The sequence below is a fragment of the Leishmania martiniquensis genome, chromosome 28 (assembly GCF_017916325.1).
Source record: "Leishmania martiniquensis isolate LSCM1 chromosome 28, whole genome shotgun sequence".
Taxonomy (NCBI): domain Eukaryota; phylum Euglenozoa; class Kinetoplastea; order Trypanosomatida; family Trypanosomatidae; genus Leishmania; species Leishmania martiniquensis.
In genome coordinates, this window is record NC_090163.1 from 184,714 (window position 1) to 208,116 (window position 23,403).

At 58.1% G+C, this 23,403-nt stretch overlaps 7 protein-coding genes across 7 annotated transcripts; all 7 read right to left on the reverse strand.

Annotated features, from left to right (window-relative positions):
• Positions 1–560: 560 nt before the first annotated feature.
• LSCM1_03065 (uncharacterized protein) lies at positions 561–4,643 on the reverse strand (the record flags this gene model as incomplete). Its single annotated transcript, XM_067320617.1, has 1 exon — positions 561–4,643. One exon carries the CDS (start codon positions 4,641–4,643, stop codon positions 561–563), a length of 4,083 nt encoding a protein of 1,360 aa, XP_067177227.1.
• A 1,151-nt stretch (positions 4,644–5,794) lies between these two features.
• LSCM1_03066 (uncharacterized protein) lies at positions 5,795–6,133 on the reverse strand (the record flags this gene model as incomplete). Its single annotated transcript, XM_067320618.1, has 1 exon — positions 5,795–6,133. The coding sequence occupies one exon, from the start codon at positions 6,131–6,133 to the stop codon at positions 5,795–5,797; it is 339 nt and encodes a 112-aa protein (XP_067177228.1).
• Positions 6,134–7,884: 1,751 nt separating this feature from the next.
• Positions 7,885–9,015, reverse strand: LSCM1_03067 (uncharacterized protein; the record flags this gene model as incomplete). The annotated part of the gene is made up of 1 exon (XM_067320619.1): positions 7,885–9,015. The coding sequence occupies one exon, from the start codon at positions 9,013–9,015 to the stop codon at positions 7,885–7,887; it is 1,131 nt and encodes a 376-aa protein (XP_067177229.1).
• A 2,583-nt stretch (positions 9,016–11,598) lies between these two features.
• On the reverse strand, positions 11,599–13,116 carry LSCM1_03068 (uncharacterized protein; the record flags this gene model as incomplete). Its single annotated transcript, XM_067320620.1, has 1 exon — positions 11,599–13,116. One exon carries the CDS (start codon positions 13,114–13,116, stop codon positions 11,599–11,601), a length of 1,518 nt encoding a protein of 505 aa, XP_067177230.1.
• A 1,578-nt stretch (positions 13,117–14,694) lies between these two features.
• LSCM1_03069 (uncharacterized protein) lies at positions 14,695–14,928 on the reverse strand (the record flags this gene model as incomplete). The annotated part of the gene is made up of 1 exon (XM_067320621.1): positions 14,695–14,928. The coding sequence occupies one exon, from the start codon at positions 14,926–14,928 to the stop codon at positions 14,695–14,697; it is 234 nt and encodes a 77-aa protein (XP_067177231.1).
• A 2,642-nt stretch (positions 14,929–17,570) lies between these two features.
• LSCM1_03070 (uncharacterized protein) lies at positions 17,571–18,431 on the reverse strand (the record flags this gene model as incomplete). The annotated part of the gene is made up of 1 exon (XM_067320622.1): positions 17,571–18,431. One exon carries the CDS (start codon positions 18,429–18,431, stop codon positions 17,571–17,573), a length of 861 nt encoding a protein of 286 aa, XP_067177232.1.
• Positions 18,432–21,603: 3,172 nt separating this feature from the next.
• LSCM1_03071 (uncharacterized protein) lies at positions 21,604–23,295 on the reverse strand (the record flags this gene model as incomplete). The annotated part of the gene is made up of 1 exon (XM_067320623.1): positions 21,604–23,295. The coding sequence occupies one exon, from the start codon at positions 23,293–23,295 to the stop codon at positions 21,604–21,606; it is 1,692 nt and encodes a 563-aa protein (XP_067177233.1).
• Between the last annotated feature and the right edge of the window lie 108 nt (positions 23,296–23,403).

A 23,403-nucleotide genomic window follows, 5' to 3' on the forward strand; every position in this document is an offset into this window, starting at 1 on the left:
GAGCGCTGTCGTCTGCAGCACACACTCACACGCACAGGCAGAGAGAGAGGGGGGAGGGAGGGGCAGACAAAAGACAGAGGGAAAGCGGAGGAATTGTCAAGCGCAAGCAGTCAGAGAGAAGGAAAGAGAGTGGCGAAGAGAGGGAGGGATGATTTCGTGGCCGATATGCGGGGAGCGTGAGGTGAAGCAACAAATAACTCGACGACAAGACGAGAGCACCTCGGCATCGGCAACCAAGGCAGCCACACAACGGAGGTGCAGCTCGCGTACAACGTGAAAGGGCAACAAGAGAGCTATGGAGGGAGAGAAGTGAGCGTGAGAGCTGCTCCGAGTAAGCCCGCGCACGCAAGATGGCAAGCACACACGTCCTCAAAGTGACGGCAAAAAAAGCTCGTCGTCTATCACAAAGCAGCCCAAGCTATCGGCGTAGAACGCTTCGCGGCTGAAGCGTAGCGGAGAATCACAGCATGCGTGCGCGCACCGGAAGCGAGTTGGAAAGAACAACAGACAGAAATCGCACAGTGCACAGGGCCGCCCTCCCCCCCCCACCTCCCTCCTCCTCATGCAAAGAGTTGATCAAACGTGCGCTCGTCAATGACTGAAAAGGCGCCCTCTCGATCCTTGTGGACGTAGTAAAACTTCTCCAGCGACTGCCCACCAAGTGCACGAACAAACTGCTCGTCGTGCGTGATGACAACGAGCTGGAAGTGCTTCACCGCCCTCCGAACCTGGATGAGAGTGCGCAGGGCCTCTGCCAGGCTTCGGGCGTTGTCGTCGTCGAGGTTTGTTGTCGGCTCATCAAGTGCGAGGATGCCGCAGTCGCAGCAGAAGGCCTCGCTCAGCGCGAGTCGAATGATGATCGAAGCCAGCACCTTCTGCCCAGCGCTGCAGCGGCCGCGCATGTCCATCTCATTATTGCCCCGCTTCATGACAACGCGGTAGTTATAACTGCGCCTCGCCGCTGTCGTCGTTGTGCCTTCAGTCTCTGAACGAATTTCTACCGTGTCAATATCGCTGCCGCGGTACGTCTGGCGCCACAACTCCGCGATGATTTGGTTGATCTGCGCAATCTTCTCCTGGTGGTAGGACTGCACTGCCTTCTCCAGCGCACTATAGTACTTCTCGATGTCCTGAATAGATATCTCCGTGGTTTGAACCTTCAGAAACGTGGAGCGGTAGCGCTTCTCGATGTGCCGGTACTTGTCGCCGCGGAGTTGCTCCTTCAGTTGATTCACATCAAGCAGCATCGCCTCCATGTTGCCGTCCTGCTGGGCTCGTATCTTCTCCAGCGACGTCATCTTCGCAGTGATCATCTCGCGCAGCGTTGCCAAGCTCGCCTGTCTCGCCTCCTCCCCCAGCAACTGCTCCACGCCGTGCAGACGGTCCAACTTCAGAGAGGTGAGGGCGCGCTCCGTCTCTGCCAGGTGCGCCTCATCGGCCGCGATGGACGCCTCATGCTGTAGGACATCGATATGTCTATCTATCTCAAGGGAGCGGCGGTGCTGGTCACATAGTGTCTTCCGCGCCTCCTGGATCCTGCTTGCAAGTCCCTCCTCCTCCTGAGCCGCCGCATCGTACGCACCTTCCGTTTCGCGCAAGTGCCCCCGAAGCTCCTCCAGTCGCTCGATGCAGCCGTTCTGCATGTAGGTGAGCACTGGAGGCAGCGCCCGCTGCAACTGACGGAGCTGCTCCTCTGCGGCGTCCAAAGCACCGCGCTCCGCAGCTTCCACCCTCTGCAGCTCTGCACGGAGCTGCAGAAGGCGTTGCTGATGGGCCTCCACACTGCGCTGCGCCTCTGCTGCTTGGCGCTTCAGCTCCTCTACTCGGGTGCGGTGCTGAGTGGCCTCCTCCTGCTGTTTGCGAGCAGCCGCCTCCAGATCATCAAGCTTCGCCACCGCCACCTCCGCCTGAAACATCGCTGTCTTACGCTCCTGTAGCTGCCGCTCTGCTGCATTTTCGTCCTGGCCGCGCTCCACTCGCTGGGCCTCCGTGAACTGTCTGTTCAGGTTGTGCAGTCGCTCCGCTGCTGCAGCGTATGCTTCAGAAAGATCAGCAAAGGAGCGGTGTGACGACTCCTCTCGTGACGCGGCACCGTCGCCGCCGCCCCGCTTTCGTCCCCTCTCTTCCTCGTGCCACTCCGCCTGAGCCACTTCAGCATCCTTTTCCTTCCTCACCAGCGTGTCATGCAGCGCAGCGGTCTTCTCTTCCATTGCGCACACCAGGCACAAGTGCTGGTAGGCAGTGTCTAGCTGATGCAACACATGCTGGGCAGCATCACGGGCAGCGCAAGCCTTGCGCTGCTCTGCTCGATGCACCTTCATTCTGTCCTCCAGCGCGCCGAGGTCGGCCTCCAGAATCGGGATACGGCCCTTATGCTGCCGTACAGCTACCACAACGCTCTGCAGCTCTTCAACACTCTCGTAGGCGGCCTGGGCTGCGGTGACGGCTGTCTGCACAGCTGCCAGTGCCTCGGGGCTGGTGCAATGTGCGTTCTCGTTTCGCGTCAGAAAGTGCTCCAGCGCCTCGTCGGTGTCAAAAGGGCGCTCACAAAGCGCACAAGTCTTCCCCTCCTTCGCCAACGCCGCGAAGTCTTGGTAGCACGTCGCAAGAGCCTCCAGGGCATGGCGCCGCTGCGCCGCCGCCTCCGCTGCCTCTTTCGCTTCCCGGAGCACCTCCTCGTACGCGTCCATGTTGTGGACACGGCCGGCGCACTGTCGGGTGCCAGCGTCCACCACCTCGCGGCACTGGCGCAGCTCCTCCGTGCAGTAAGAGGTTTTCTGCTCGTCCATCGCGCACGCCTTCTCCAGCTCCAGCAAGCGTGTCTGCAGCGAATGCAACTCCTCCGTCTTCAATGTCTGCATCTGGGCGGTTTGTATGCGCAAATCCGTTAGGGCCTGCAGCGACAGAGAGTCGGCAGCCACCCCATGTGGTGTCGCCACGCCGACCTCTTGCAGAATCGGAAGCACGTCTCGTCGCAAAGCCGTCACCACGGCCGCACTGGATTCGTCGACCTGCTGGCGCAGCAGTGCTATATCCTGCTGGAGGCGCTCGAGCATCTTCCACTGCATAATCTCCTCTCGAAGTTGAGCCACATGACTGTTTTGCTCCTCAAGTTCCATAAGAATGCGCTCACTGCGCTGCCCTTTGCTGCCCCTTTTCCGCAACTCTTCCGCGGCAGCGACGCGCTGCTGCAGCTCCTCCGCCTCTGCCTGGACCTGTCGCAGCTGCAAGCGGCATTCACTTCCGCCAAGGGCTGCGACGGCAGCGGCGTTCTCCTTCAGGCGGCGACGCAAGCTTTCCAAGGCCTGCTCGCGCATCTCGATCTCCTTCCTACACCCGTCTGCCGCGCGCGAGCCTCTCTGTGCGCCCTCCTCCGCGTCTCGAATGCGCTGTTGAAAGCTCTCTGTCACAGTGTGAACACTCTGACGCGCCGCTGATACGGCCTCCACTGCCTTCTGCAGCACACGCTGCAGGCTACGCTCATCAATGTTGTCCTCGCCCAGGACAAACTCACTGGAAAGATGCTGAATTAGCTCACGAAGCTGAGCAACATTTTGCTTATGCACCTGCGCCTCCCGCTCCAGCAGCTGCACGTTCGAGCGGCACTTGTACATCTCCTCCTCGAGAGCGCGTCGCCGCGCAGAGGCTGCGTCGTGGTGTTTGCTGTCGTCCACCAGCCCATCCTCGTGCTGCTGCATCTGCGCGGCGAAGCTGCTACGCAGCTCAAGCAGCTCCTCTAGTGACTGACTTGTGACCGGAACACCCATCCGGCGCACCGCCTCGCGGCGCTCTTCGAGACGCCCGCTCGTGACCGCCACCTCACGCTGCATCGCTTCGATCTGCTCCTCCACTGTGCGCAGCTCCTCGCGTGCCTGGCGCAAGTCTCGTAGCTCTGGCTCTATGCTGGTGCTGCGGCTCTGAATGGCGCTGACAACGCTTTCCTTTTGCGCAATCTGCTGCTCGAGCTGCTTCGCCTGTTCGCGGTGCTCCCGCAACGCCATAAGACTTGCCTCGTGCTCCTTGAGCTGGCGGCGGAACTCTTTGCTATTTTCCCGCAGCCGCTCCAGTGCGAGCACGTAGCGAGTAGCGGCAAAGATGTCGTCAAAGATGCGCTTCACGTCCTTCGGCGGTCCCAGCGGCCAGTTGCACTCCTCCTGGTGGCAAAAAATAACATGCTCCAGCACAGCTGGCGACACGCCGAGCATCTCTGGCACGACGCGGTCGACGTCGCTGGCGCGGTACGTGCTCGAGATCACCTCCCCGGTGGCCGAGTCCTGGAAGGCGACGGTGTTGTCCAAGGTCGCGAAGGTGACGCGGTGCGCGCTGCGTGTGGCCTGGAAGGAGCGGATGACCTGCATGAGCTTTCCGCCCTTTCCGATGAAGATGAGTCGAATCTGTGCCTTCACCTCTGTTTCACCGACAACCTTGGGGTCGTACACAAAGGAGCCCTTTTCGGTCCCGCTGCCGGGCGGCATGACCCCTGTACACGCGTTCAGCAGTGCCTCAATGATGGTCGTTTTACCAGCACCATTCTTACCCAGAATAACTGTTAAGGGCTTCTGAAACTGAATGAACTGCTGATTCGCCGGGTTTGGGTCGAAGCTGCGCACGCCACACAACTGCAATTTCTCAATGCTCGTCATCGAGCCCGGAAGAGAGAAAAGAAGCGCGTGCGGCTTTGCCCTGGAAGCGCCTCGTGAGAAGCCTTTCCCTTTGAGCTCGTGTAAATATATATATATAGGTGTGTGTGTGTCTGTGTCGTGCCGTCTTCGTATCCTCGGGTAGGTTATCTATGGCGAAAAAAGTATATCTGTGTATGCGTAGTGGTGTGCGTACGCCTACGCGTGCTTGTGAAGAGTATCTCGCGTCTCTGTGCGCGTGTACGTCAGGCGTTGCTGGCGCTACTGGGACTGTGAAGTGCACGTGCACGCACACGTCAATGAAGATTTCACTGCCCTCGCCCCCCCGCGGTCGCCGCTGCCTTTGTGTAGGGAGTGGAGCTTACAGGAAAGAGAGCTGTTACCCTTTCAGTTGCTTGGTCGCGGAGGGAACGTGTGTGTGTGTGTGTAGGTGTGAGGGAGCGGGAAACACGCTCAGAGAGGTGCGTCGGAAAAAAGACACAAGACCATCGATTCATGAATTCATGGCAACACGCGTGGGTGTTCGATCAACGGACCTGGGCCGGCGCGGAAATAAAGAGGCCACCCGTCAACGAGGAGCAGCTTCGCCCACGAAGTCAAACACGTGTACGCTAGAGTAGCTGTATCCGCTTCCGCACCTCATAAGCGTGCCTCGGTAGTTGATCCTCGCTTCAGCAAAGCATCGTCAACCGTCAACCGTGTAACGGGTGTGCTCCAGCTCACCTGCTCCTGAGCATTCTGTGTGGCTCATCTTCCGCTGTCTGAAGAGAATCACCGCTATGCGCTTCAGTGGCTTCACTCGCGGCTGCTGAAGACTTTACCGCCGCCTATTGAGGGCTTTTTCTTGGGTCGAACAAAAAAACAGAGACAACCGCTGAGGGCGAAAAGAAGCAAAAGAAAAACGAAAAGGCCAAATCAAACGGTGATAGAACGCAGGCGACAGGGGGTGGGGAGGGGAGGAGGGCGGACAGACGCGGAGGGCCTCGCGTGAGCTGGGAAATCGGGGTGCAGAGTAGTAGAGGAGCGCGCACGTCCGCACAGCAGCGTTGCCCGACATGCCGCCCCCTCCGCCCACCGAAGCCCCGCTTCTTTCCCTTTGCGTCACCCGCTGCGTGGAAAGCGCGTGAGCGCTTCGCAACCCTCAGCGTGTTCTCTTACTTCTTCCCGGCGGGACGGTACGGCACCTTCTTCGTGTAGCGCGTCTTGCGGCTCTCGACCGGGCGAGCGCGCACGGTGCGGCTGTGAATGGCGCACGCAATGCAGAAGCGCTGCTTCATATAGAGCTTCGGCATCGGAAAGTTGGCGCCGTACACAGGGGACGCCTCCGCCACATCGCGGGCAGAGGCGGCATCTAGCATGCGGCGCACCACGAAGCGTCCGACGGCCTTGTCCTTCGGCGTCAGACGACCACAGTTGAAGCAGTGGATCGGCTTGACGCGACCGCGGCTGTGCGGGGGCTTTGAACGTCCGTGGTTGCGGCGCTTGGTCGTCATTTTCGCGAGGAGGCCCGAAGGGGAGGAGATTAAGAGAAACTCTTCCTTACCTGGTAATTCCTGTGCACGGGTTGGCGCATGTGTGGGTAGGTGCGTGTTGGTGTGTGTCAGCGCAGCAGAGGAAATGGGGAAGGAGATTGGAGCGATGCAGGGAGTCAATAGTTCGACAGGAGAAGGGAGTTGGGTGGAGTAAGAGAGAGGGAGCAATGGTGAGAGAGTAGGCCAGGCGACTGCTGGCGCATGCGCACTCCACTGGTCGACAAAGCGTTCCGGCATCCCGAAGAAACGAGCGAACGCTTCCGGCGAGACGCATGAGTGAGTCCTTCGCCTTCAAGGGCGTCGTAGAAAGCGAAGGCCGCCCGGAAAGAAAGAGGGACGAGGGCAGAAAAAAAAAGAAAACAGAAGGGAGGGCGCGAATGGGTGACTGGCCGGGTCATTGACGGCATTTGTCCCTTGGCGGAGTGGCGCACGTATGCAGTGCCTCCATCCGCGCATCGCCGACCGCTTTCTCTGTTGCATCTCTTTTCTTTCATGAGCGCTACGGCCACGCGCTCCCGCCGGCGCAACCAGTGAGAGAGAGAGGGGGGAGAGGAAGAAGAAAAAAAGAGTACTCCTGCGCTGCATGCCCATGCGAGCACCCACGACGTGCACGTTCAAAGGAGACGAACCGAGGCGTTCAGCATTACACTGACGGAAGCTGTGAGGGAGTGTGGGGAAGGGGGGAGCTGCACGGCGAGGATAGAGGGGGTGTCGTGGTGCTAAGGCGTGTTCGGCTGCCGGCATCCACAGGCGGTATAGATCGGCTTGCGTGCGTTCGCCTTACCACGATAACCTTCCCCAATTTTTCGTTGTAAGCACAGGCATCCTTTTATTTACTGCCCTGTAAAGCAGGCCCGGTTGGACTTCCTTCTCGCTTGGAGAAAGCCACGCCCCTCCCCCTCCCTCCGACTCGTCCTCGTCCCTTCCAGGATCGAAATTAGATGCTCCCCCATGACCTCGGAAGAAAAAAAAACTTGAAATGTTCACCGTTGAAGCCCTCATGCGCGCCGGCAACCGCGGAGCTCACCCTCCTCTTCCTTCGTCTCTTACATTGCACGGCCAAATCAGACAAAAATAGGAGCAAAGATCAACAAACTGAAGAGATCGATGAGCAGCGCCTTTCACGCACACGGGCATCGCAGAAGCCATGCATGGCACCCACAGGGAAGTGCGCGCACAAGAGGGAAAAGGGCTGGCGAAGAAACACACAAAGCGGCACAGAAGAGGAGAAGGCGAAGCGCAAAGGCAGGCGATGTGGAGGGACAGCGATGAGGAATTGCAAAAGCTGAAGAAGAACAGATCATTTGACGAGGCTGAGAGGGGGTGGGGGTGGAGAGAGAGAGAGACAGACAGACAGACAACGGTCACGTAGAGGCCTCGTACGCTGACGCACGAAAAGAGAGGAAAGAGATAGAGAGACAGCGCCTTCACTCATCGCCTTACAGCAGACAGACAGACAGACGGACAGAGAGACAGAGAGAGAGAAAGCAGCAGAATAGGAAAATGTCCTGCGCTATTGGTGATGTAGCGTGCGCAGCCCCAAGGATAAGAGGTGCAGTTGCTTTGACGTATAACCAGAATCGGTTCAGAAAACCGCGCGGCACGCTGCGGGGGCGGGCGGGGGGGCTTAGCGAAGGGGGCAGAGCGAGGCAGCAGACGCCCGAAGAAGTCACCGGGATGCCCTTCCTCACACACAACGCACCGACCGCTTCTCAATCTCGAGCATCGCCCACGCCGTCTTCGTAGATACCGAAAATCGCCTCGGCTTCGGCCAGGCACGGCGAGTCGTACACTTTAATAATGCGCTGCTCGCCACGACCCTTGCGTAGGCTCAGTCGCGTTGTCGAGGCGTGGGCCATGATGTGACCCCCGATCGGTTTCTTCGCGTCCGCCTGGAACATCTGCGCCGAGCCGTCTACGTTGGCCACTACCTGGTTGGTGACCACGACAGCCACCCCGTACTCCTCCGCGAGGTTGTGCAACGAGCGCAAGAACTTGCCGAGGTGCATTTGCCGCGCCGCGAGCTCGTTGCGGCCGCTGTAGTCCGTGCGGTAGAGAGCAGTGGCAGAATCCACGATGATGAGCGCAAAGCGGTTCTCGGCCATCATAGCGGACGCCTGCAGCAGAAGCTGCTGCTGGTGATCCGTGTTGAAGGCACGCGCGCACGCCACGTTAGCAAGCACGTCCTCCGGGTCCAGCTTGTAGCGCTCCGCCACCGCCACAAGGCGCTCTGGGCGAAAGGTACCTTCGGTGTCAATGTAGAGCGCCATGCCCTCCGCGCCACCCTGCGATATGGGCAGCTGGCACGTCACGCAGAGCGTATGACAGAGCTGCGTCTTGCCCGTTCGAAATTCCCCAAAGAGCTCCGTGATGCTCCCAGTTTCAACGCCGCCACCGAGCAGCTTGTCCACCTCACGGCTGCCTGTCGTGACCATAATAATCTCCTTGCGTGCCTCATGGTAGGCAACCGCCGAAGTGAACCCCATGGGCACGAGCTTCGCGCACTCCGCCATAATCTTTTCGGCCTTGTTCTCGCTAATCCCCTTAACGGCCAGGATGGCCTTCTTCGGGGCGTAGGCCGCCGACTCCACCGTGTAGAAACCGCTTTCCATCAGCTTCTTGATGTCGGAGCTGGCGACGCCGTAGTTCTCCAAGATTTGAATGACTCGGAAGCCACTCGCGTTCGTTTCTGCCACATCGGTGTTCTGCTGCTGCTGCTGCGGGGGCGCCTGCTCCTCATTCTGTACGTCCTGCTGCGCCTGGCTTTCCACCACCTCCACATCCTCAGTGGGCTGCGCCGGCGGCCGACCTCGGCGAGCCTTAGCCTTAGAGCGGGTCTGCATCGTGTTCAGGGAGAGCGCGGAGAAGGAGCTAAGACGCTATAACAAGAGGATATCAGGTCTTGCGCCACAGCTCCGTGACAGGCAGCAGACGGTTGGCGAGCGAGGTCACCTCTGCCGCTGTGAATCTCTAAAGGGCGGGGAGCCGCTTCTGCGTGACAATGTCCGCGCAGGTGAAAGAGGAGGGTCACCAAGACACTGAATTTCGTCAGAAAGTGTGAGAGAAATATTCGATGGGAGTGGAAGGAAGCGAAAGTGTGCCGCCGTACCGTCGCACCGCTGTCACAGACGCAAAAAAAAGGCCAACTCGAAAGAAAAGTTACCCGACAAAGGGAAGCGAGAAAGGCGTGCGCGCGCGGTGTGCTATGGGGCGGACGAGACGACGTTGATGCGCCGTCGCGCAGCGATATCACGTCGGAAAGGGGGGCGGACGTGGATCTGAGAAAGAAAGGCGGAAGCAGTAGGTGAGACAGAAGCGGTGCAGCGATGCAAGTGTGTGTTCTCTGAGGGAGCGAGGGAGAGGGAAATGGTGGAAGTATATAAAAAAAGTGGGTCAGCAGAAGGGGAGTCGGAGAGTGGTCGGCAGTGAAGCAGAGTGTATCTATATGTATAGATATATATATATATATGTTTATTGATACGAGCGTGGAAATGGACCACGTCTTTGTGCGCTTGTTGGTGAAGACGAGTAGCCGCCTCGTTGCATCGACGAGCGGGTTAGATGCGCCTGTGTGGAAACTCCAGTTGCAGCTTTGAAGAGGCTCAGAGATGGATACCAGTGTGGGAAACAGCGTAGTTAGTGTAACTGATCTTCCTCGCCCACCCACCCCTCTAGCCTGAAGTTGCTTCGCCTATGCTGTTGCTGGTAGCTTTCTGATGTGGTCGTGGTGATGGTGGTGGTGCAAACTTCTGATGCGTGAGTCACAAGAGTGTATCTATGATGGGTGCATCTAATATATATTGAGGTATTCCCTCCTATAGGCCTAAAGAAGCCTGCGTTGCCTCAGGACAAACGCGTCGGCGGCAGTGGCAGGTGCCCCTCCTCTCGTTCCTTCGCTTTGCTTTCGCGGAGCACAAGGACCTCTTTTTTGGCGCCCCGCGTATGCCTCTCAATGGAGAAAAGGGGGGAGGGGGGAGCAGCTCCGTCGTGACGCTCCGCAAGGGGCGATGATGGCTGTGAATACAGCGCCTTTGGGTGTTGGCTGAAGTGAAAAATCGCGTCCGAGAAGTGTGAAAGACGACGACGAAGGGGATTTGCTTGCCCCTGTTTGCTACCTCTCAGCCCAAAGCGCCTGCGAAAGACTGGCCTGTATGACCGGGCACTACAGCAAGTTGGTCTGGTGCCGTGTGATGCGTATGAATCCTAGACGAGCGAGAGCTTGCAGCCAGAGGCACAGAGGTACAAAACGCAGCCGTGCATGGCGGTTAGGTAACGAGGTGGAGTGAAACGACAGTAGCGAGAACTTCACGGCCATTATAGCAGAGGAGGGGGCGACCAGATCAGCCACTCCGCGAGTCCTACCCGTTCCCTCTTCCAGTAGCGGTTGCATGCCTCGAACTCGGTTCGGTTAAGGGATACCGTCGCCCCAGGGCTGAGGCTGCAGCTTCACAGTCCACCAACCAAAAATCGGTGGGAGTGCGCTTGGCCACAAGCAGCGACTGACATGCGCTTCGTGTTCGCGAGCGGCTCACTTTTCGTCTTGCGTCCATCAGTGGACCGCTTTCCATTTCCAGCGCGGGGCTACATCCACCACGCAAGGCGGCAGATATCCAATCAAGCCCCACCCGTCAGCATTTCCCTCTCTGCGCCCCCACCCCCTCTCACACCTTCCACCTCTTGACGACAACCCCGCACGAAGCCGATACGGACGGAGCTGATGAGCGCACAGGTCTAGAAGAAAGACTAAAAGCGCCCACACGGCGCCGGAAAGGGGAAGACGGCGGCAGCAGACATGCGCTTCAGCCGCGAGACAAAGAAGGCGAGTGCGCGCATGCACCCGAAAAAAGGGAAAGCTGCGTGATCATGATCACCTCACACACTTCCCTTCCCCTTCTCTCTCTCTCTGATATATCGCTCACGCCGAAGAGCTTTCGGGGACCCGCACTTGCGCTACACGGAGCCCCCCCTCCTCCCTTCGCTTATGTTCTCTACGTCTTGGCGCCCGTTTAGTCAGACACAACAAAAAAGAGGGCGGAAGAGGAGTTGAGCGTGACGTGCTTTCCCTTTTTTACATTGATCAGCAGCACTCTTCCCAAACGCTCTGAACGAAGAGAACCGTTGGCACGACGAGAGGACAGCACACACACAGACACACACAGAGACATGTGCACTTACCAACTCGAGGGAAATGGCCGGGGCGTTACGGAGACATAAAGCGGTAGCACGGTTGAGGGCCTACGACATGAGCCTCCATTCCACCCATTCTGGCTCGCATTGATTCGACGCGCGAGAGCGGGCACCCGAATAGCCAGGCAAGGAGAGGCTCTTGCTCTTCGACCACGCGGAGAGGAAAGGTTAAGGTGGCCCGCACACAGTCAGCGTGATGTCGAGCCAAATTCGAAACAGCTTGTGCGAGAGCGCGTAGGCTAGAGGGCCAACGTAAGAATGAGGAGGCTCAGCACGGAGCCACTGGTGATGCCGGCAAGAAGCGCAAAGCACATGCATGCCCCGGCGATCGCGCGCTCCTTGCTTGTCAGGCTTGGTTCGCTGCTTCCGTAAGCCATTGTCAGACCGATCAGGTAGCCGTTCGTGATGCCGAGTACCACGAAGACGGTGATAGGGTTGGCATCCGAGTTGATCACCCTGGGTGTGCAGACGCCCAGCACAAGCGGAATGACGCACACGACGGCACGCACCACCACCACCACTGGGACGAAGCGCATGGGGCACCACAGCCTTTGAAAATTGACGCTCAAGCGGCCAATGGTGTCACCGACGTTGAACATTAAGATTATGACCATCGGCATGATCGCCTCTGCGCTCCAGGTCGCTCCGTCACCCTCGGAAGAGCCGCTCGCGGCACTGTTGCCCTTGTGCATCGCAGTGAGGCCAATGCCGGGAAACAGCACAAGGGTAGTGAGCATATTCGCCATGAGGCAGACCATCATAAGCCAAATCTTACGCACCACAGCAAAAACACTTGCCTCCGTCTCCGCTGCGCCCACATCGTCTTCGAAACCGGTAAGCGGCTCCTCCGTGACGCTCTCAAACGGAGCGGCCGATTTCGTCTGCACATCATCTTCATTCAGCTTCTGCGCCACCCCCAGATTCGCCATCATCTTATCCGCATCCCGCTCTGGCACCTGCTCCAGCATCGGCATGGAGCCTGAGCAGGGTGCCGCGGCGCTATCAAGGGCCCGCACTCGCGCCTTTTCTGCGGCCTCCGTTTGCGCGCAGCGCGCAACGTCGCCGGAGCGGCGGTAGTCCTTGCAGTAGGAGCGGACAAGTGGGCTGAAGCGCATCAAGACAACGATTGCCATCACCACCACCATGAGCGCCATACCGATCGAAAAGAAAATGACGGCACTCGTCTTCACACCCGAAAATGTTGGCGGCAGGCCAACCGTGATGACGATGCGAAGCAGAGAGCTGATGCTGCCGGAGAACCCTCCGCCCATCACAAATCCTGTCATATACTTTGTGGGCAGTGATCCAAAGAAAGCGAACAGAGCCGACTCGAGGACCGTGGTCGCGCCGCCAGTGACAATGCAGGCGACGATGAGCACAGCCATGGAGGAGCCCTCGCTGATGCCACCGCCAGCCGCGCACACCGGAACGAGTAGCGCGGCAGCGAGCGAGAGTCCGGCTCCCACGATCATGCGATACTGCAACTTCTGGCGGAGCACCCACGGCGTCAACATGGCGAACTGCATGAGGAACATCGGCACAATCATCAACACCGTCATCCAGGTTGAGATTTTGCTCCAGAAATCTTTGTTCTTCGCATGAGGCAGCATGCTCACGTCATCTGTGTGCTTCACCGCAGCGAATTGGAAGTAGTGCTCCATGTACGATGGCGATGAGAGGAAGGAGTTGTACGCAAAAAGGCAGCATACACCCAGGGTGGCCGCCGCCACGTACAACAGTACCGCCTCTAACGACATGTTCTCTCAGGTGGGCAGCAAGAGGAAGGAAAGAAGAAACAGAAAACGTGACTGGCACCGCTTCAAAATGAGTGAGGAGAGGCGCGAACGGTTACAGTCGGATGACAGAGAAGGGCAAGTGAGTTGAGGGTGTGGGTCCGTGAGCGTCGCGAGCTTCAATATGTATAGGAGTAGAAAGTGTAAAGGGAGAAGTCAGAAAAAGACGTTTTCAGTTTGGCGAAGGACGTGATGATCGTCGACGATTACAAAAGGAGGAGTGCCTCGGGAGAGGTGTTTACACAAACGAGTGTGTGTGTGTGTGTAAGTGTGTGAGAAACGGTGCGAAGAGGAAGCAGCGAGATGAGTTAACGCAGCAACGGTCACTTAGGAAGCAAATACACGCACACACACACACGCGCGTGGAAAAAAGAGAAGAGAGATGTGCAGACAAAAAAATGCGGAACGCACACTTTTATCGCGTCAGGCTGACACTCGCATGCGATGTCGATCTTTTTCTGTTTACGGTGCTGGCCGTCTCGGGGAGGGAGGGAAGGGAGGAGAGAGGGAAAAGCGTAATGAAGATAAAAGTTACCTATTCTGCGCCGAGAAAGTTTCAAAGACGGGGCAGATGCAAGACCCAACGACAGGGAGGTCTTGTGGAGTGGGCTCTAATGTGTATTATGGCTTATGATCGGTGTCGGGCGACGCTGAAGCTTTTTTCGTCGCCTCGCTGTGTTTTTTTATGAGAGCTTCACTGCAACGAGTCGGGTCATATGAAGTTCTGCGATCAGGTTCGTGGCGGTGCGAAGCGCGGCAGCACCACAACAAGGGAGGGATGGCGGTGGTGGGAGGCACAACAGGGGGCGCCGCCAAAGCGCACACAACAAAGACGAGCGCAAAGAATAGAGAGGAGAAAAGGCACGCAGCGAAGGGGGGAAACGGAAAGTAAAAAGAAGGCGGTCGCTGTATGACGAGAAAGACATGGGGGAAGGGGGTGTATGTGTATGTATGTGTAAGCGTATGTGCATGTGCGTGTGTGTGTGTGTGTGTAATGTGGAATTGTGGTGTGGATGGCCGTACAGTTTGTGGTCCGTGCGCGATGCAGCAGGGGATGAGATCCCAACGGAGAAGAAAGCGGTCATATGAGGGTGAAAATGGGTAGACGCTGCATACAATGACGTGATGCGGGTGTGAAAGGCAGGTGCGCCAGCTGGCAGATAGAGGAAACGATAGCAAGCCCATCAGGCATCCATCGGTGAGGAGCTGAGCGTGTCTTGCCGCATGAGAGAAGCGCAGGGAAATAGCGGGTGCCGCTTTTTTCTTCGTTGCTGCCACCGTTGCAGTGGTTCTTCCAACGCGCTCGCACACACTTCCGAAGCGCGTTGAGGTGGTGGGGAGGAGGCACTGCACTCATACGCACGCTACGCGCATCCCCGCGCGTCAGCGTCAACCTTCAGGCAGCGAAGAGGCCAAAGGGAGGAATGCAGCCACCACAGAAAAGTGGCAGAGGAAAGAAAAAAAAGGATATGCGAGAGGAACACGGGGACAAGCGCACATGCACGCACACGCACACATAAAGCACTCCGCACACAGGCGCATTCAGCGAGGCTGCTGCCTCACACGCGTCAAGCCAGCATAGAGCTGGCCACAAGTCTTGCACTTACCGCCTGATGCACACTTCATGGCGCACGACTTGCAGAAACATGGGTGATGGCAAGAGTTGGTCTCGTATTCGATGGCGTTCTGATGGCACTTCATGCAGAGCGCACCCGCCGCCACTCGGGGGGTCCCACTCTCTGAGGATGAGGAGGACGCCGTCGCCAAAGCAGACATCGCGCCGACACAACGTTGGACGGCTGCGCCAGGACACAGATGAGGCCTTCCAGGGTGTCTACCAGCCAGCGTATCGCCCCTTCTCCTTCGCAGCTGCGGCTCTTTGATAGGGATGTGTGAAGCACGTGTGGAAGGCAAGGCACCGTGCAGCGAACATGCGGGTGCAACGCATAAATGAGCAATGGGCTCCGACGCCACGGGTGAAAACAGAGCCAAGGCCAATGCAAAGCCGCCGAGGCCGTCGATATGCGTGTGCAGGTCTGGAGAGGGGAAGGATGTCGAACGCTAAAGCACACACAGACAACACCACACAATCAGATGGAGGAAGCACACGGAGACACAAAAACGCGGGAGCTGATAGGTGGGGGGGAGCGGGAGGCAGGCTTGAGGAGTTTGTGAGGTATGGGGTGGGGGTGGGCGGGTTGAGAGGGGGAGCTGCCGGCGCAAAGAATAAGGGCGCGACTGCTCCATGACAATGGCCAGGCGGCCTGAACATGGCTTGAGACGGCTGCTAAGAAAACGACGGCGACGGAAACGTGCGGCAGGGCATACTGTACTCCCCCTCACGTTCCCCGCCCGTACCCGCTCGTGCAGCCTCACAGCGCAACAGCATTGTTGGCTGCCTTCTATGCCCCCTCTTTCTGAAGGGAGGTGTGAGCCTCACGAAGAGGAAGGCGCACAGCACAAAACGCGTACACGCCAATGCACCGATGCGGAGTTCTCCCCTTTGGCGTTTGCCGCCTTCGCGTTCCCACCGCGCACGTCCGTTTGTCTGTATTGGCCTCTGTGACTGCCCTGTCGTCTGCCCTCCTACTCCTACGCTTGCGCCCTTCTACCTCACGCGTCGAGAGCCTGTGAGGTTCGCAGCTCGGGAAACAACGAATGCGAAACGGGTTAGAGGCCGAAGGGGGGAGGGGGGGGCAGAAAAAAAGAGGCGGCAAGAGGCGGAACGGCTTCGGTGAACCATTGGGCGCAGGGCTAAAAGTAAAAACGTGGAGGGAGGAGAGGTCCGTAGGGAATAGTAGCGCACGTGTGAACAGGCAAGCGAGCGAGCAAAGGCCTATTGAAAAAAAAAAGAATAGATCACTATACACCACAGGGGGTTAGAGACATACAAGTGGGAAAGGAGTACGACGCGACTGAGGTTTGTCAAGAAGAAGGCCGCTGGGGGTTAGACAAGCTCCAGAAAAAGGCATCGTTCGTTCACCAAAAAGACTCACGATGTGGCGACGCGATGAGCAGCGAACATGCGAACGAGAGAGATAGGGAAAGCACTCCAGAGGGGCAGGGACGTGGATACACGTACAGGCACATGTGCCTGCCCATGCGAGAGACCATCGAAGCCGAGGAACGTGCAGAGCGACGGCGGAATAATCATAGGGAAAAAAGTGGGAAGCGGCGTCCCTTCGAAGCGCCCATTCGCTTCTGGGGGTCTGCGCCCTCGAGTGGTCGCGCGCTCGGGCGCGTGCATCGCATTACACATCCACAGTTGAACGCGCGCACACAGTACTAAAAAATGGCGAAGTGATGCTGTCTTGTACGTGACTGCCGTGGTTCCGTTAGTGGTGTGCGCGGATCGGTCGAGGACGCAGGCTAGGTTACCTGCCGGCATGCTCCTGCTTTCGCCGACGGGACTTACCCCCTTCCTCTCGCCTGCGTAAGGCAACGCAGATGGCGCAGGCAGGGATGAAGATGAGCTGCTACCGCTGCTGCTGCTGCTCAAATCGAATGAGCTCCCGAACCTCCAAGTCACCAACGCAAAAAGAGCTATGCGCCTTCATACCAAACAGCAGACGCGCACGACCGGGGAACGGTGAGGAAAGGGGAGATGCCAGTGCAGCGGCACTTCTCGGGAGACCGCCTTCCCCTCTTTTTGTCGCCGGTTTCTACTTTGAGTTGTGGGTGGCCGCCTCATTGCACTGACACCCATACGTAGGCATAGAGAGGGGTAGGCAGGGGAGGGGTCAGTAGAAGGGTAAAGAGGAACATGTTGCTCGTGATGCTGAGAGAGGGTGCTAAGAGCACGAAATATATGAGCGGTTGACGCAGGTGTCATCGCGCGGGGCACACATGTGAAAATAGAAGTCCGCCGCACACCCGCTCCCCCTTCGGCTACACGACGATCACGACGTAGGCGCGGAAAGTAGGAGGGGCACCATGGCGGCGCATGTCCATCCTGACTCGCAAAGGGCCGCCGCCTTTCCCGGGGGGTTTGCTCGGCCTCACTCAGCAACAGAAGTGTGACGTCAAAGGGAGGCCTCACGTGTGTGTGTGTGTGCCAAGAGGGCAGAAAATGAAGCGCAGCGGAAGAGAGTCACCCCCGCACTTTCCCGCGAGGGAAGGGAGAGAAAGAGCGTTGGCGTCGGATTCGGATACCGCGGCCGACGCCCCCTTTGGGACAAGGGGCTGCGATGAAGCGAAGCGAGAGGGCGAGCGCACACGAATGCAAGCGCAACACAACAGAGGACATTCACTCGACGACAGGCACACAAGCTGAGAGCGAGCACGAGCAGGGGGTAGGCGAAAGGGAAACAGAGGAGTGAAAAGAACGAGAGCGAGTGGCTGCCGTTTTTTTTTGCCGAGAGTGGTGGCAGCGCCGCCCCTACCTCGCGCTCTGGCGTTCCATTGCACACAATTCCCAGTCAGTTCGCGGCGCACTGCGCCCGATATGAGATGCGCTTCAAGTCCAGCATATGCATCTCCTTCGACCGCGCTTTGTACTGTTTCAATAAATCCTGAAAGCCATCCTTATCTGACTTGTAAGCGTCCAGGGCACGCTTACCAACGGCCATACAGTCGCCATTCATCTTGCGAACGTCGTCCTCCAGAGTCTTGATGAGGGCCTCAGGGGTGCCTACGGACGCGAGGAGGCGATTCTGCCCCAGTTGTTGCAAGTGCGATAACTCCTCTCCAAGACACTGCTGCAGGTCCTTCACCTTGGCCTCCAGCGTCTCCACCTCGTCTCGCAGTTTCGTGTTCTCGTTTGCGACTCGCTCGATTTCATTGATTGTCTGCCTACTTGCCTCCCGCATCAGCTTAATGATGGGAAGCTGGTAGCAGTACGCGTCGAGGCAATTTGGGTTCGTCACAAGATCCTGTAGCAGCCGGTTCGTCTCTCCACTCAGCTGTAGCGTAATGCCGTGCATGCTGGGAGGCTCAACAGGACCCCAGCAATCTGCCGCGTTCTGAAACGCATTACGGACAGCCTCGACCAAGGTGGAAGCGGCGCCGGTCCACTGGTACGCCACCGCCTCGGAGGGGTTGGTGTTAGGAGGGGTTATGGGCACGTTGTGGCAGCAGTACGGCATCGTCGCCCGCGGCGCGGTCTTTGGAAACGACGACGGCAGTGTGACATACAAAGAGAGGGAATATTCAGTTGTCGGGCTGATACGCACCACATCGTCCACCTTTAGCACAGTCTCCTGCGCGCTTTCCGTCACTACTGATGTAGACGGGAACTGCCGCCGCAGCTCTTCTAATTGGCCATTCCGATCTTGCGTCATGGGGGGCCGAGCAACTGCACCAGAGAGGGGGGAGGAAGGGAAGAAGGCGTAGCTTTTAAACGGTTAGAAGCACTAAAAGCCCATGAAGTGAGTGTCCAAGAGGAAGCGAAGGGGTGAAAAGACAGCAGTGCAACAACGTGAAATACAAACATCGACACAGGAGCGTCCAAGTATGGAGCGGCGCACTGAGAGCGGAGAAATTCCCACCCACCCACACCGGTGGAAAACAGCTCACTGGAAGAAGGGATTCGATAGCCCAGCCGGCTTCTCTCTCTTTGTCGGGATAGATGCGAGGCTGGGGTTGCGCGACAGGAGCCGCACTTACCGCGGCTGTGTGACTAAACGTGAGCCCGCGTTTAAGAACGTTTGCTGCTTTGCTGTGTACTGCCAAGGAGAAAATATAGATGACGGCTAGCGAAGCACACGTGCTGTTGAGGATAGGCGCGAGAGCGCAAAAATAATTAAAAAAGGCGAAGAATTCAGCTTCACTTTGACGGACTTTCGCCGCCGCGGGTGCACAATCAGCGGTGCCAGCAACAGAGAAAGAGGGCGTAGATGGAGGTGAGAGAGCCGCATGCAAGTGGGCAGTGAGACAGCATGGGCGGGCGACACTTAGTGCATGGAATGAGTAAGCCAACGAGCGCTTCACATGCCCAACGTGAGTGCCCGGCCGCGCCGCACGGTTGCACCAGCGCAGGCACGTTTCCTTTCCGGAAACATCCCCACCCCTGCGGAGAGACTAAAAAAGGGGATCTTACACTTCATTTAGGAGAGCATAAACGCTAGTTTTTACTGCAGACCGCTCGCATCAGCAGGCAGAGTGTACCTCAAACTGATCTACTCATGCGTGGAGTAGATGCATGCGCATAGCCCATGAATTGCTGCGCTTCCGCCGGCGCTCTAGTGACATCCCTAGGGAGTTAGCGTACGCCCTCACCTTCACGTCACCCTTACGCCAAGAGAGCCGGCACGGAGGCGCCGACATGCACACCTCCGCCTCCCTTTGCTGCACTGCTGGTCTCCCTTCGTCTACCAAGAAAACAATGTCAGCGGTCGATTCCAGTCACACCTAGCGGGCTACGCGGCCCCTCATCCAAGCGAGCCGCGCCACCAGGTCCTGCGAAAGCGCGCAGCCTGCGACGTCTATAATGCGGGCACCAGCGGGTGGTCTCTGTGCAGGCCGAATCAGCTCAGGGACAAAGCTCGCTAGCCTCACGCCAAGGCCCTCGGAAGCACAGCTTTCGACCTGCATCTCACGCCTCCCCCCGAGTTGCGGCATTCCACAAGACGGTGTGTTGGCTCTTTACGAAGGCTTATGGAGGGGCTTGACAGTGTGAAACGGAATGTGCTAGTCATGCCTCCGGCATCTGCGCGCAGCCTGCCCACCCCGCCACATGCAGGAGAGACCGCATGCGTCCCACACGTGCACATCGGGATGATCGGTACGCATATCTGCGCCCCTGCTTCCTCCACTAGGCATGCGAGTCGCATTTAGAGTGCCTTGTTTTGGTGCGATGTATCACATCAGCTATGCCGGAGGGCGCGTGCGCATGATGTCCGCATTTAGGCATTCGGGGGCCTCTGCCAGGGCGGCGGTTCTTCTCTGGAGCACTCGTTTCCTTCCCCCACCGTACCTCGGTTCATGACATATAGGACGTGTCTGGACGGCTTGCCCGCATAGGCCGCGACAGTGGAGACGTTGCCGCAGGCCTGCCACAGCAGGTGTATTCCACCCTATTCTGTCGGCCCAACCCCGAAAGTTAGTCGATGCACCACGCGGAGAGAGGCCCGCATGCAGACGGGAACCGATGCACAGCGAGCGAATCGCGTGTTCTGGAGGAAATATAAAGAGGGAAGGGAAATGGAGAGTGAAAGACGGACACCCAGCAGGAGGGGCCCGTGCAACACGAGTGCGGTGTGCACAGCCGAGGCAACGAATGCACGATCATGACGTAAAGCGTAGCGCGCGTCGACCGTCGGAGAGTCCGCAAGTCTTCCGAGGCACACCGCACCAAGGGCCTTATCAGGAGCTCGTGAAGAGAGAATCGGCACAACAGACTCTCGTCAGGGCGTGGGCGTATGACAGCGCCGGAGGCGCCGCAGCCACCATGAGATAGGAGCTCCACGTTAGTTATGCCAATCCCCCGCCGTTAACCAACTCCAACGCACCGTGAAGTGGCTGCGCCCAGCTGAGCGAGGTTCGTCCCGTGCAGCAATGGAGTCTCACCATCGTGGCTCTTCTCGCGCGCGACAGCTGCTGCCACGAACCCGTTGCCTCTGTGCAGTGCTTCGGGCTGCTCGAAGTCGGCAGATAACGGGCTGAGCACATCCCATTATCAACTCTACACACTCTTTCGCTTCGCACCGACGAACAGGAACTCCGAAAGAAAAATGAGAGGCGCACAGAACAGAACGAGAAAACCTGAATTTTTGCTTCCACACCCTGCCGCGTTCCACCCCGCCCTATGATACGGGCTCCGCTAAGCGCTATAGAAGGAGGGCGCCTCAGTCCCAGTACTCACACGTGGTTTTACACCTGTGCTTGCGTGCATAGCAGAGTCACACCCTCCTCACAGCACGCTAAGCTAATAAACCCTCCCTGGACAGGAAAAGAGAGGAAGCAGACGCGACGCTGAAGCCAAGTTTGTCTCTCTCTCTCTGCCGCCTTTTGCACAGTTCAGTCAAGCGAAAGGAGGAGAAAAAGGGAAAGGAGAAAAATGAAAAAGAGAAAATGACGGTCGACGCGTATGAGGCACGTGCAGGGCAGAGATGGGAAGAGGAGGGAGACAGATGCGCGCGGCGAAAGGAAGGGTAACCGTGAGGGCGCCCAGGAGCGCTTTTACACACACACACACACGAATGCCCCTCGAGTCAGAGCGTCAGCACCGAACCTCCCCTCCTCCCCAACAACAAAAAGAAAAATGGAAAGCACGTGTACAAAGAGAGCAACGAGTGAAAGAGAGGGGGAGAGGAGACCATTAGTATGAATGTATATGTATAAATGTATATATGGTTACCCACTGCCATGCACGCCCATTTCCATCGTTCAGCGCATGATGTGGTGGAGCGCAGATCCGCAAGAACGTATGGAGAGAGTGACGGCATAGATGTCGCACGCAGAGGCACAACCGCAGGCATCCGCGTCCTCACACGCGCAGGACAACGAGGACGATCAGGCCATGAGCAGCACAATCAAAAGTATCGCCACCACTGCCATCACACTCGCACGCACACCAGCCATGCTGCTGTCAGCGATGATCGCTTCGTATTTTTCGTAAAGCGCTGCATCAATCTTCATGCCACAAACAGATTCGTACGAGGGGCATATGAAAGACCCCTCAGAGAAAGACGAGCTCACCGATGAGAGATCGAGCTTTCTGCCAGGCGTGCAGGCCGTAAATTTCGAGGCACCGGCCACCCTGACGCCGTATGTAGAGCGGTTGCACTCGACCTCGGCACAGATGCCAGCTTGCAAGAACTTCGAGCCACCCATAGAAAAGCCGCTCGGTGTGTCGAGGCACCGCGCCGCGACGCCGAACACGCTGCCCTCCAGCAGGTTCGTGTTGACAGTGCAGTTCGCATTACCGTACGTCCGCACAAACGGGCAGAAGTCCATCAGCGGGTCGGAGCCACCCAACCTCGGGTCCGTGAAGTACCGAAACGCAGATGGCATGTCTGACGCGTAGGTGGTCAGGTCACAGTCCCCAATGCCAAAGCGATCAGAAGCGCATGAGAAACTCTTTCGGGAGGAATTGCAGAACATTTGAGGGAACTGCGAAACGCCATCAATCACGCATTTCTTCGAGGTCAGCTCGCACCCCGCATTCTTGCCGTACGCCATCGGCTCTGCATTGGAATAGTTGCCCTTGTAGTAGCCTGTGTCCTCCATCACGGCGATGCTGAGCGCCGAGTAGATGCCGGCGCCGCTGATGCCCGCCATAAGCTCGTCCTTGGCGTCGCGGCGCTTCCAATGAGAGAAGGCGGTGCCTGCGCCGCCTCTGTCCTCCAACTCCATGAATGCCTGCGTGTCGCAGCCGAACTGCTGCCTCGCCCGGGCCAACACATTCGCCGAGGTAATGCCGACAAGCATATCCTTGCCGCGAAGTTGAAAGTGGGACACCATGCGTCGACGCGTAAAGGTTTCGATGCCGAAGCCGAGTGCGTGCAGCAACTCGTGCGTGACGATGCGTACAGTATCCGGTGTAGATGCCAAGTACTTGGGCGAAACGTTCGCGACGCCCACGGACGGGCGGCCGTTCTGGAAGGCCTGGCACTCAAGCGCCCAGGCAGCGACGCTACCCTCTGTTGGCGCAGCAGACATGTACAAAACGAAGTCGGCGTTCGGTACACCCGTCGTCATGTGGGAAGCGGGTATGCTGAACTGGCCGCAGATCGTATCTCTCTGGATGGACGGGTCGACGATGAGGTTGCCACTCTGCCGCTGCACGCTCAGCCGCTCCGTGTGCAGCTCAATGGCGGAGGGGATGAGAAATTCCAACAGCGCCCACCTTTTTCCTTTCGTGAGAACGTCATCGGAGGTGCAGACGGTCGTGGTGCCATCGAATGTGGGGCGAACCTCTCCCGCACGGGTGCAGTGGCGGCGGCTGTCAGTGATGTCATCTGTGAAAACGGCAATGCGAATGGGCTGCCAGGGCTCCGCTGCAGCGACGGCAAACGTACGGTTCCCGGAAACCGACCCCGCACGGCTCGTGCCCAGCACCCGAGTGCCCCTCGTGCGCTCATGCAGCAGGTCGAATCCGCAGCGGCGCTCCTCTGCGTACAGCAGGCTCGGCTGCGCTGGGGCTGCCCCAACGCCGATGACGACGCACACCAACACCGCGGCTAGGGTGGCCTTCAACGCCATGCCGAACATCGACAAAACGCCAGGGCGCCAGAGAGTGTGTGTATGCGTGTGTGCCTTTGTGAGAGGTACCGGGGAGAGGTATGCCGAGCACCAAGATAAGACAGCACT